This window comes from Muscardinus avellanarius (genome assembly GCF_963383645.1).
Source record: "Muscardinus avellanarius genome assembly, chromosome: 5".
NCBI classification, from domain to species: domain Eukaryota; kingdom Metazoa; phylum Chordata; class Mammalia; order Rodentia; family Gliridae; genus Muscardinus; species Muscardinus avellanarius.
Window position 1 is genome coordinate 87,933,716 of NC_137790.1, and position 12,529 is coordinate 87,946,244.

At 43.3% G+C, this 12,529-nt stretch overlaps 1 protein-coding gene across 1 annotated transcript in view; it reads right to left on the reverse strand.

Annotated features, from left to right (window-relative positions):
• Positions 1-8,774: 8,774 nt before the first annotated feature.
• SENP2 (SUMO specific peptidase 2) overlaps positions 8,775-12,529 on the reverse strand; it is a gene marked incomplete at its 3' end in the record, with an annotated part of 52,916 nt that continues 49,161 nt past the window's right edge. The window contains exons 16-17 of the mRNA XM_080696769.1: positions 11,776-11,871; positions 8,775-8,837 (exon numbers count right to left, since the gene is read on the reverse strand). Of these exons, the coding sequence (XP_080552895.1) occupies positions 8,775-8,837; positions 11,776-11,871 (159 nt within the window). The remainder of the gene's footprint in view (positions 8,838-11,775; positions 11,872-12,529) is intronic.

The following is a 12,529-nucleotide window of genomic DNA, read 5'->3' on the forward strand; positions in this document are numbered from 1 at the left end:
GGCTCCCGCAGGCACCAGCAAACAACGGATGAATGTAGCCCTCCCAACACCTGACCGATGAGACCAAACACAACCAGCAGATCGGGAGCAAACCAAAGACCATCCTGAGGAATGAGAAGTCTGCGGAAGCGCCCAGGGCCTGCAAAGGCCCTGAGAATCCTGGGGCTGAGGAGGAATGCCGGGAGCCCGGTTCCCCAGAACCACTGGCCTGGCTGCCTCCCTCCCCGGCTTCTGCAGGCTTCCCAGCCGTTCACCCCCACTCAGATCTCTCCCTAACTCCCATGACGCTATCCCTTTTAGTTGAACTAACATAGGTGAACATGTTCAAAGCAAAATTCACAGCCTTTTCTTTTACATGGAAAATTGTCTCTGTACATGTGTGTACATATTAATTAGAAGGGTCGGAAAGATGTTAAGATAATGTGGCCTGTGGGTTACACAGGGTGCCTGCAGCATTAATATATTTTAGAAATAATATATCAAATAACTCAACTAACTCCAATTTTTACTCAATTATTAATTTTGTTTTCTTTTTAAAGAGAAAGCAGGCTTTTCTAGACTTTAAAGAATAAAGTCTTTCTTGGAAGGTCTAATGTTGTAGAAAAGGAACTTCGAGGCCACCCACCCCAGAACTCACCCCCAGGGATATCCCGTCGAAGGACACTTACGGCAGTTTTGGATCACCTGTGTCAGTCCACAGAAGGGATACCGTCTCCAAGAGGGGCCTCTGTCCCTCTTCATCCCTGTCTAGCTCACATACCCATTTCTCTTTGCTTCACAGGTTTTAAACTGGTTTTTGCATACTGCTATATAATTCTCTGTCTCTCTCTGTTTCTCTCTTCCCTTCCTCCCTCCCCTCTCCATCCCTGTTCTTTTGAATTCCCTCATCCCTCTGTCTCAATGCCCTGTATCTATGCACCTCCCCACCCCAGGCAAAGCAGTGCTCTGAGTATCACATCACACAGGAACAAACGTGAAACACACAAACCAGCCTCAACTTACACTTGGTTACTCAAAAGAACAAGAGTCAATGGTACTTGTCCTAGCATTTTGGAAGAGGAAAACAGGAACCCACCAAACCAACCAGCCAACCAAACAAAGAAAAATTCCATAAAGAAAGAATGTATTTTGTCTTTTTACATTTTGGTGTATAAGCCATCAGCATTCAGCAAAATGATTTCTTTCTTTAAAAAAAATTGTGGAGGAAATAGCAAATTACACAAGGTTGTTGGCCCAGGGCGTTAAATTTAGATTTTTTTTAACGAGAAAAACACACATAAAAAGCTACCTCAGGTGTTTTTTACCTCAGCACCTTGCTCTTGTGTTTCCCTTAGAGATTTTGTAAAACTGATAGTTGGAGCATTTTTTTATTTTTTTAATAAAAATGAGTTGGAAAAAAATAAGATATCAACTGCCAGCCTGGAGAAGGTGACAGTCCAAGTGTACAACAGCTGTTCTGAACTGTCTTCCGCTAGCCAAGAACCTATATGGCCTTCTTTTGGACAAACCTTGAAAATGTTTATTTTTAAAAAATGACAAAGAAAAACAGAGAGAGAAAATATTGGAGATGTCCTGAATTTCAATAGGGTACGCGCCATTAGGGCTTTTTGCGCTAAAGGATGAACATGTACTGGTTTATGTGAACAAGCCATTATACCACCAGACTGCAATGCCAGTTTCCTCTACTGCAAACAGTGTTCTGTGACAAAAAAGGAAAAAAAATAGAAAAAAAAAAGGAAAAAGAAAAAAAATATATCCAGCTAACAAGTTCTTGGTGTGTTGGTGTCTTATTTTATTAACTATCTCCTAACCCCAGAGCTGAGTTCCAACCCCCAGGGTCGGGGACAGGGGAGGTCTGTGCAGGCAGGATCTGGGAAGCTGCTCTGGAGAGTCTCTGGGAGAAGCAGTAGATGTGTGGTCTTTAGGCCAACAGCCTCAGTGTAACCTGGGAACTTACACAGACTCTCAGGCTGGGGTGCGGCTCAGCGGTACAACACTTGCCTCATACTTGTGAGGCCCTGGTTTTGACCCCCAGCACCACAAAACCAAGCACAGATTCTTGAATCCTGATTGGCAAGCTCAGTCTCTGTCAGTAAGGAACTTCAAGCCTGACCAGGGAACATTTATTTTTATATGGGGGAGGGAAAAAATAATATACCTGAAATTCAAGGGAAGAGGCATTTTATGCCTCAGTGGGACACTCACTTATTGTTCTGGGGCACCAGAGAAGGGCAAGAGCTGCCTCAGACTGGACGGTGTGCCTGGCCTTCCTGATGTGCTGTGAAAAGGGGGGAGCAGGTTACCCGGCTCCATTTATAAGCTTATGCTCACAGACCTGTGGGGCCTACCTAGATGGCTGCCAAAAGGTCATGCAATCTTGGGGATAACGAGCTGATACTTAGGCACAGCGCATGCACCTACAGTCCCAGGTACTTCGGAGGCAGGAAGATCCCGAGCTCAGGAATTCAAAGCCAACCTGGGCATCACCGCAAGACTCCATCAAAAAAAAAAAAAAAAAAAGACCAGAGCTAATACTTAACTGCCAGACATGGTTAGTTAGGCTTTTTTAGGTAACTCTTCACAGCACAGCAGAGGCAGGTGGTAAGCTCAGGTTTCTAAAATAGTCTCATTCCCCCTAAATAGCTTAAAATTTGTTCCTTGCTGAGGTCCCATCCCCACTCCTGATTTTCTCATTTCTGAACTCAGGCTGATTTTTACTTTTGAAGTTTTACATCATGTAGATGTCCAGCTGTTCCCCACTGAACTTACTGTGTGATTGGCAGGAGTGTGGGCAGGCCCAGATATTCCCTTCACGTGCTGGTTAGAAACCCCTGTAACCTAACAGCTTCATTTCCCCTCGAGCCCCCTGCCCTCAGAGGTGGAAACAAACTCTGGTTGACGACCCAAGAGAAGCCAGAGGGCTCCTGGCAACCAGGGTTATTACTGAAAGCTGTTCCCTGGCTTGAGGCGTCTACATCCAGTGGATACAGAAAAAAGCAGCACATCTTTAACAGAGGGCTCTACGTACAGGCTAGAGGGTGTGGCCATGAGTCGTCGGGGAGGGGGGAGTGGCGGGGACCTCACAAAACCCTCTTGGCTCTGCCCCTTAGGTGTCATCCCCCCACCTTTAGTCCAGGTGACATTTTATAGTTTAGCTATTCCAAGTGTCCATTTCCAAAATGCCTTTCTGTGGGCCTATGTGAGAAAGGGGAGGTGCCAATATGATGCTTGGCATGCCCTGGTACAAAGTACTCATAAATTGACCTAGGGTGGCTGGGTGTGGTGGCACATACCTGTAACCCTGTACTTGGGAGGCTGAGACAGAAGGATTGCAGGTTCGGAATCAGCCTCAGCAACAGGATGTTGCTACACCTTGTTTCAAAATAAAAAGGACTAGTGGTGTAGCTCAGAGATAGAATACCCTGGATTCAATTCCTAGTACAAAAAAAAAATTTTTTTTCCCCCCTGGGTTTGCAGAAATAAAAGGGAGGCCACTTGGAGAAGCAAAGAACAGGAGGAAGACCAGCTACCAGCTGACCTTGTCCCTTGGCAGACTTTAAACAGCCTACTTTCAGGGGACCAGTGGTTAACCATTCAGCACTTGGGCTAAGTGTGTGGCACCAGGGCGGCACTGGCACATACCCAGCGTCTGTAGAGCTGTACCCAGCCCGTCCACTGTGAGTAAGAACAGCTTCAATGGTGAGCTGGGCGCTGCGGAGTTGTTCACCACATGTGGGCTTAGATTATTATAAACGTTTTAAAGGGTTGTCTCTTTTTGGGAATCATGGATGAAACCCAGAGCACCGCACATGCCAAGCAAGCACTTTGCTACTGAGCTACATCCCAGCCCTATTAGAAACTTTTTAGTGTGTGTGTTTCTTGTGATACACTCGAACTCCAAGCTACACCCCCAGCTCTCTTTTTTATTCTTTATTTTAGAACAGGGTCTCACTAAGTTGCAGAGGGCCTCACTAAGTAGCTGAGGCTGACCTTGAACCTGCAAGCCTGTCTCAGCCTCCCAAGTGCTGGGAGGTGCATAAGCATGCACTACCTCACCCAGCTACAAAGTTTGTATTCATTTCCTCAGCTGTTAAATCTCCAATTCTTTCTGTCTTGACAAGACCTGACATCCCCGAAAGTCTGAACTGCACATGATTTTACAATTAAGAGTAGCTGTTAAATGGAAAGTCAGCTCTCTAGGCTACACCAACAAAAGCATTTATTCATTAGCCTATGATACTCAGAAAGCCCCTCTCCACTTCTTTGAACTGAAGCCCTTGGAAATCCATGACACACAGAGGTCTTTACTGTGCCAACCTCTCAGGAGGCTTGCGATGAGGCCCAACACCCCTTTGTCTGTCAGTTTGCCCTGTTGTGCCCCTGCCGTCTTTTAACATGGAACTTGGCAGTGTAGGTTGGCTGTAGATCAGAGGAGGATTCCAACAGAGGGAGAACTTAAAAAAGAGAATTGGTAAAATAGTTAAACATCTGGAGGGGTTTCAACAAAACTAAAGGAAAGGATTAGCCCTAGACAGGAAGAGGACATCTTGACATAAACAGCAGAAAAAGGTGACATAAACATTGGACTTCAGCCAGCTAATCTCATGTGTTTTGTAATCCCAGTTACTTGGGAGGCGGAGACAGGAGGATCACAGGTTCAAAGCCAGCTTCAGCAACTTACACTGTTTCCAAAAAGAAATTTAACTAGGAGTGTAACTTGGAGGTAGGATGCCTCTGGGTTCAATTCTCAATACCAAAAAAAGGGAAAAAAGATACACTGGATTTCTAACAACAAACGGGGAAACAAGCAGATCCTTACATTAATTAGGATGACTGACACAGTGAGTGATGGAGAAGGAATAAGAAATTGAGTATGAGGAACATTTGGCCCAGGCTTATTCCTCTATCCCTGAGGAAGGATGTTGCCATTAGAGCCTTCCCCAGGTGCCTGATGAAAGGAGCCGTACAGTTTTTTAGTCTACGCCATAAGTGCATCCAAACTTCCAGTCCTAAAGCCTACTGCATTCTCTGGCCTTCATCTGCTACTAGTCTAATAACGGTGGCAGTTCATTCTCCTGATGTTCACTGTTGTCTTTGCTGTTGCCATTTCTTTCCTCTCTTCATTCCCCTAACACTGGTGAGTAGAAATCCAAGATGTATCCCACACAGAGGAGACTTGTGTTTCAGTGTTTTATAGGCAAGAATAGTCTCTAAGAGGTTGTGATGTGCACAAGGTCACCAGCTCGCCCTCCTCTCTCCAGCTTCACATCCTCATCAGGAAGCCACAGAAACCCCAGGCCTGGAGGTCCTCACTGCCTGTCACCACCTGTGTGACCTTGTGCACATCACAACCTCTTAGAGACTGTTCTTACCTATAAAATACTGAAACAAGTCTTTTTTTTTCCTTTTCTTTTTTTTACTCGTGTGTGTGGTACTTCACTAAAGTTGCTGAGGCAGGCCTTGAACCTGTGATCCTCCTGTCTCAACCTCCCAAGTACTAGGATTACAGGTATGAGCCACCATGCCTGGTTTGGAATGCTCGGCTGATTTTATAGTGAGTTAGGAAAAGAACCCATGGCTGCCCTCATCCCCACCATAATAGAATAAGTCAACTCATGGACACAGAAGGGATGATAGAAAAATCACTGGTTTGCAACTCTTATTTTTTTGTGTGTATGTGGTTCTGGGGATTGAACCCAGGGGCATTCTACCTCCAAGCTACATCCCCAGCCCTAATTTTTATTCTTTACTTTGAAACAAGGTCAGTAGCGGAGGCTGGCCACGAACTTGTGATCCTATCTCAGCCTCCCAAGTACTGGGTTTACAAGCGTGTGCCATCACGCCTGGCTATTTTTGTAACTCTTAATGAAATAAGTCATCAAGTAAATTTAAAATCATCAGGAGAAAAATTTACAGAAAATTTAAAATGGAGGGTTTAGGACAACACAGCAAGAACCACTGATCTTACTATAGCTAAATGGAACAACTTGATATCATGTGCTCACAGTGAAGTTAAATGGGACTAGTGCAGCTTCTTTGCTGAATAAATTAAACCTGTGTCGGTCAGCCTACCATCACTGGATTGAAAATCCTGAGAAAATTAGGAGGCTGAGGCAGGAGGGTCACACGAGCCCAGAGATGGTCCCCGAATTGTGCTTAGTACCTCAGAGGAAGAAAAATCAGAGGTTCCAACAGCCTTAAGGAACAGAGGTAGAATATAGGGCTGCCAAGAACATGTTCCTCCAGATGCCCCAGGTCTATTTCTCTTCCACCCCAACCCCAGCACTGGCACAAGGTCAAGCATGAGAAGGATACTTACTCACAAACTCTGTGTGTGTAAAATTTTTATCAATTTTTAAGATGGACTACCTACTAAAAAAGAACAACTGGATCTAGGGATATAGCTCAGTGGTAAAGTGCTTGCCTAGCATGCATGAAGCCCCGGGCTCAATCCCTGGCACTGTGAAAGAAAAAACAGGAAAGAAAAAAAAAGAACAAGGTCCACTGTACCTTTTCAGGCCCCAGAACTATTATAGTTAAATTAAGAAAGCCACTGGCTTTAATGCTGCTATTGCTATTGATATAATCAATACTGTTTTTAATCATCTGACCTTTTTTTTTTCATATACTGTTTATAGATATAAAAATTCTAGGTGACATCTCTTCTTAAACTCAGGAACTTGGGGTAAAAAAGAATGCTACTCCTGGGCTTAATACTCTGCTTTTATTAATTTCATTATGTTCTAGGAGATTAGTGTGTGTGTGTGTGTGTGTGTGTGTGTGTGTGTGTGTGTGTTGCTAGGGATAGAACCCAGGAGCATTCTTCCTCTGAGCTACATCCCAGCCCTATTCTTTATTTTGAAACAGGGTCTCACTAAGTTGCAAAGGGCCTAGGTAGCTGAGGCTGTCCAAGAACCAGGATCCTCCTGTCTCAGCCTCCTGAATGCTGGGATTACAAGCGTGGGCCACCACACCCAGCTTTTTAGCATTATTCTGAAGAGTGCACATTAATGGAAAGCTCACTGAAAGATGCTCTTTTGGGCAGAATTCAAACTTCCATTTCAAATAGGACTTACCTATCATGGAAGAAATCTGAACCAAGGTCTAAGTTATCAGGTGAAATATGCTAGAGCACGATGGAAACATGGTCTTTAGCACAGTGCAGACCCAGTAAAACTCTGTGCCAACTGCCTGATCCCATTACCACTCAGGAGGTGGGTAGCAAGGCTGCAGCAAGGGCCTCAGTACAGCCTTCGCCTGAGGGAGATTTAGGAGCAGCTCAGCGTTCAGTCCTCACCTGACACATGGTCTCTGATCTGGACATCAAGTAGGCAGAGCAGTTTCAGTCCACATGGCAGGTCCCATGTCAAGACCTCTGTAAGTCTCAGGGAGAACTGGTTGCAATGGCTACAACCAGTGTGTCTGGGTCTCCGAGTGGCATGTAGATTTGCAGCTAACACACACCCAGTTTTTCCAGTTTTACCTCTTGTTTTTATGCACCACAACATGTTTGGAAGGTTGAAGTCGGGAAAGGGTGAGAAATCATTTCAGCATATACTTTTCAGGTTCTGCCAGACAACCTTTTATTACATCATAAAAGCAACACTAGGCACTACTAGATCTTGTAAAATATGTTCTGACCAACTCTAAAGCTTTCCGAAATTAAAAATGCATAACCACATCTGTAAGATTTTTAATGAACAAAAAAGTTAAATACAAACTTTCATATGCAAAATAGATTATTGTCTAACTGACAACCTCAGAGCCAAATACTAAATCTTCTTCCACAGACCTCAGTGGGGTGGAGTGGAGTGGGGGGATGTTAATCCTAATGAGTACAAAACTTAATTTCAGCTTAATATATATATATAAAAAAAACTTTGAGGAAAAATAGCTTTAAATTGAATAGTATCTTTTGAAACAAACAGCTCAGGCCAGCCCTTAGAATTCTGAGGTTTATATTCAACCAGATCTGGGAATGAAAATAAAGTAGGGTCTACAGTTACTTCGAATCCAGTTTCAAGAGTAAGCGAAGTCGCTTCAATTCCAGAAAGGGCCATCTCTTTAAGATGCTCATGATACTCTTCTGAAGACGGGACAGTCAGAGTTCCTCAGCCATACGCTGAAACCATCGGACTTTCTCTGAAAAGGAATGGGACCCTGTGCCACAGCATTTTCATTTCTTCTGGCATTCTCAAGGGCGACCCCTAACTTCAAGTTAGAGTTACTGCTCCAGCATTTGAAGAGTGAATGAACACTTCCTCCCTCTCCCCACCGAAGTCCCTTCTGATCTTCAGTAGGGAGTGGCAGTCTGATAACATTCCTTTCAGAAATAAATAGTTCAAACAAGTAATTTAGAATTAACTGTAATAGAGCAGTGGGAAATGGCCACTGCTCAATAGTTTGCAAATGCGTGAGCAAATGAATTCACGTGAACAAACACACAGAAAAAAAATTCATAGAATAAATCCTGCATTTCCCACATTCATAGGGAAACAACTCTTTAAAACAAAAATATAATAATTAGCATTTGTTCTTGTGTGGGTCGAACAGTCCAGGGCTCTGAGCAGGCACAGCCTTACAGACAGGGTTGCAAGCAGCCCCCCATACCCCAAGTCAGGACCATGGTGTATGAGGGGCCTTCATGCGCTCTTTGACAGCTCAGTACCTGTGAGAACAGAAATGATGCAGGGATTTTGAACCCACAATGCATGAGGTATATGGAACGTCCGAAAAAGAACCACCAGCAGCTAGAGGGAGCAGGCAGGGCATTCTCACAGCAACTGCTGATGAAGGATTTCCCACACCATCTTCTTCCGGAAGAGAGGCATCTGGTGCTGCAAAGAATTCCACAAACATGCTCATTACATAATATTCCATGCTGATGTGCACATCACAACCACTGGGTGTCAATCGCATAAATGAAGTAGGCTGTCCGTGTCCTTTATGTCAGCCTTGACACTTATTCATGGTATAAACTTATAAAGCATAATGTATGTAATTACATTGTATGTACCGTACGCAGTTTTACATTTTGAAGGGAAACCAAAGCAGAATGCAGAATTATATAAGATGGGCATGGTGGCACATGCCCATCCTCACAATCCCAGTATTGGGAGGCTGAGTCGGGAGGATTATAGTTCTGAGGACAGCCTCAGCAACTAATGAGACTCTCATCAACTTAGAGATGCTATTTCAAGAGAAAAATAAAACACTAGGGCTGGGGGGTGGTATAGCTCAGAGGTAGACTGCCCCTGGGTTCAATCCCCAGTACCATAATCCACTTTACAGTAAAAATGTATAGGACTAGGGTAGAGCTCGGTGACAAAGCACTGGCCTAGCATGCTCCAGGCCCTGGGTTCTATCCTCGGCGACACACACACACACACACACACACACACACACACACACACACACTCTACGAAAAATGGAAATGTAAAAGTGATGGCACAACAGGCAACTTTTCTACTCATATACTTTTTTCTTTTGCTTTTCTTTGGTGGTGGTGGTGGTGGTACTGGGAATGGAACCCTTCTACCTCTGGGCTACACTCCCAGACCTTTTTTTTTTTTTTTTTTGCAACAGAACACAAAACTCAAATGCCCCATTTTAACTTTTTGACAAAATCAAAAGTTCACACTCTTGAAGTGTTCCTGATGTATCATATACAGTTGGATATACAGCCAAGCGTGGTGGTGCACACTTTGTAATCCCAGAATTTGGGAAGCCGAGCCTGAAGGATCGCAGTTCGCAGACAGCCTCAGCTAGTGAGGCCCTCTGCAACTTAGTGAGACCCTATTTCAAAATAAACAGAATAATTTAAAAAAAAAAAAAAAAAAGGTCAGGGGTTGTAGCTCAGAGGTCGAATGCTCCTGGGTTCATTCCATCTCCAGACCCACAAAAATAAATAAATAAATAAATAAATAAATAAATAAATAAATAAATAAATTTAAAAAATGGCTGGGGGTTGTAGCTCAGAGGCAGAATGATCGTGAGTTTAATCCCCAGTACAAGAAAGAAAAAGAGAGAGAGAAAGAATGAATGAATGAATGAATGAAAGAGGCTTTTGCTAAGTTACTGAGGAGCCTCCTGTCACAGCCTCAAGTACAAATATTACAAGCACATGCCACTACATCCCACTCCTAAATTATTTTAAATACTTCAGAACACTTAGTAAAAAACTATATATTTATTCTTAGTAAAACTGTGAGACTAGCCAATAATAAATATATTTATTTTTAGATTGGAATTGTATGAGTTGTATGGGAGCCCTAGTTACTTCATATTCTTCCAAAACTGAGAATGGACTTATCAGTCTTAGTACTCAAAAAATACAATTTGTTTAGCTAGGCATGGTGGCACGTACTTATAATCCCAATAATTAAAAGGCTGAGATAGGAGGATAGCAGGTTCACAGCCAGCCTCAGCTACTTAGTGAGGCTCTCTGCAACTCAGTGAGGCTCTGTTTCAAAAGAATCATAAATAGGGCTGGAAGCCAGGCATGGTGGTACATACTTGTAATCCCAACATTCAAGAGGCTGAGACCTTAGGATTGTGGTTCGTGGACAGCCTCAGCTACTTAGTGAGGCCCTCTGCAACTTAGTGAGACCCTATTTCAAAATAAAGAATAAAAAATAGGGCAAGGGTGTAGCTCAGAGGCTGAATGCCCCTGGGTTCCATCGCCAGACCCGTAAATAAATAAACAAATAAATAAATAAATAAATAAATAAATAAGACTGGGAGTATGGCTCAGAGATAGAAACACACACACACACACACACACACACACACACACACACACATCATTTGTTTGTCAGACATCTATCAAATAGAGGTCTGCTGATGAGAATTTGTGTGTGTGTTTGGTACTGCGGCTTGAACCCAGGGGCATTTTACCTCTGAGCTACACCCTCAGCCTATTTTATTTTTATTTTGAAATGGGATCTCACTAGGTTGACAGAGCTAAGTTTGTCCTGGAACCTGTGATCCTCCTGTCTCAGCCTCCCAAGTACTAGGATTACAGGTTTGTGCCTGGTGCAAGAAATACTGTTTAAGAGCAATTGTTGTTGGTTGTAAAAGGCTGAGAATCCACTGTTAGAAATTCTCAAGAATTCTCAGCCAGGCGTGGTGGCGCAGGCTTGTAATCCCAGCATTTGGGAGGCTGAGACTGGAGGATAGTGGTTCGTAGACAGCCTCAACTACTTACTGAGGCCTTCCGCAACTTAGTGAGCCCGTTTCAAAATAAAGAATAAAATATAGGGCAGGGGGTGTAGCTTGGAGGTTGAATGCCGAATGACCCTGGGTTCCATTCCCAGTATCACAAAAAAAAAAAAAAAAAAAAAAAAGAATTCTCAGCACACTTTAGTTTCCACTAAAATGCAGAGCCGCAGAGAACCCAAACTAACCACAACAGGAAGAAAAACTAGCCTTCGGTATTCATAGTTCTATCTTAGACCTGTGGCTTAAGCTCTAACAAGGCCTGACTTTCCCCTTACTATTACATGTTCTCCTATGCTTCCCTCTTTAGCTAAAAATAACAGTTATACACATGAAGCAGCAAACAATGGAACTCAAAAGCACGCAGATTATCAAAGTGGCACCAAAGACCAGGACAAACCCCAGAAAAAACACCAGGACAAACTGATTCCTGCAAGAGCAAGGCTATGGCCAAGGTTTACAGAAACACTGACACCATATCTTTACAACTTTAACACCGGCAGGGTATTTATTCTTAAATAGTAAAAAGTAAGTAAATAAAGAAGCATCTTCACCCACCTGAGTAAATGTGATAGGCTTGTCCCTAGAAATATAATCTGCATATTTACAAGTAAACATTCCACAATCACTCCCATTCAACTGTTGAGGAATCTCCTAAGATTTTAAAAACACAAGGGAAAGGGTTAAAATATTACTGAATACAAATTCTATAGTTGTTTTCTAAATATCACTGTGGAAAAACAATATTACAAAAGTTTTAAATCTGCTATTGCACAAACACAGAACACACACAAACAAAATTAGCTTTACTCTGTGTACAAAAACCCAAACATGACATAGAGTATGGGTACCAAGGGAAATGTTTTTCAGAAGAAAAGAGAGAGCTAGGTATGGTGGCACATGCCTGTAATCCTAAGATTTGGGAGGCTGAGACAGGAGGATTGCAGGTTGCTAAGGCTGGCCAACCTCCTCAGCAACTATATTAGTGGAGACTTTCAGCAACCTAGCGAGACTCTGTTTTCAAAATAAAAATAAAAAAGGGCCGGGCAATCACAATGCCCCACACTGGCAGGGAGAGAGTAGAGTGGGGGCTGGGGAGGCGGTCACGGAGTGCAGTGTGCTGTGTGCCTCTGAACTTCAGCATGATGTAGATTACAGTGTACCAATGAAATTTAAGAGGGGCAGGGGCTGGGGTGTAGCCTAGATGTAGACTGTTCCCAGGTTCAATCCCTAGTATCAAAGAAAAAAAAAAAGGAGAAGGGAGATAGAAAAGGAAGGGGTATAGAAAGAAGGACAAGAGAAGAGAGGAGAA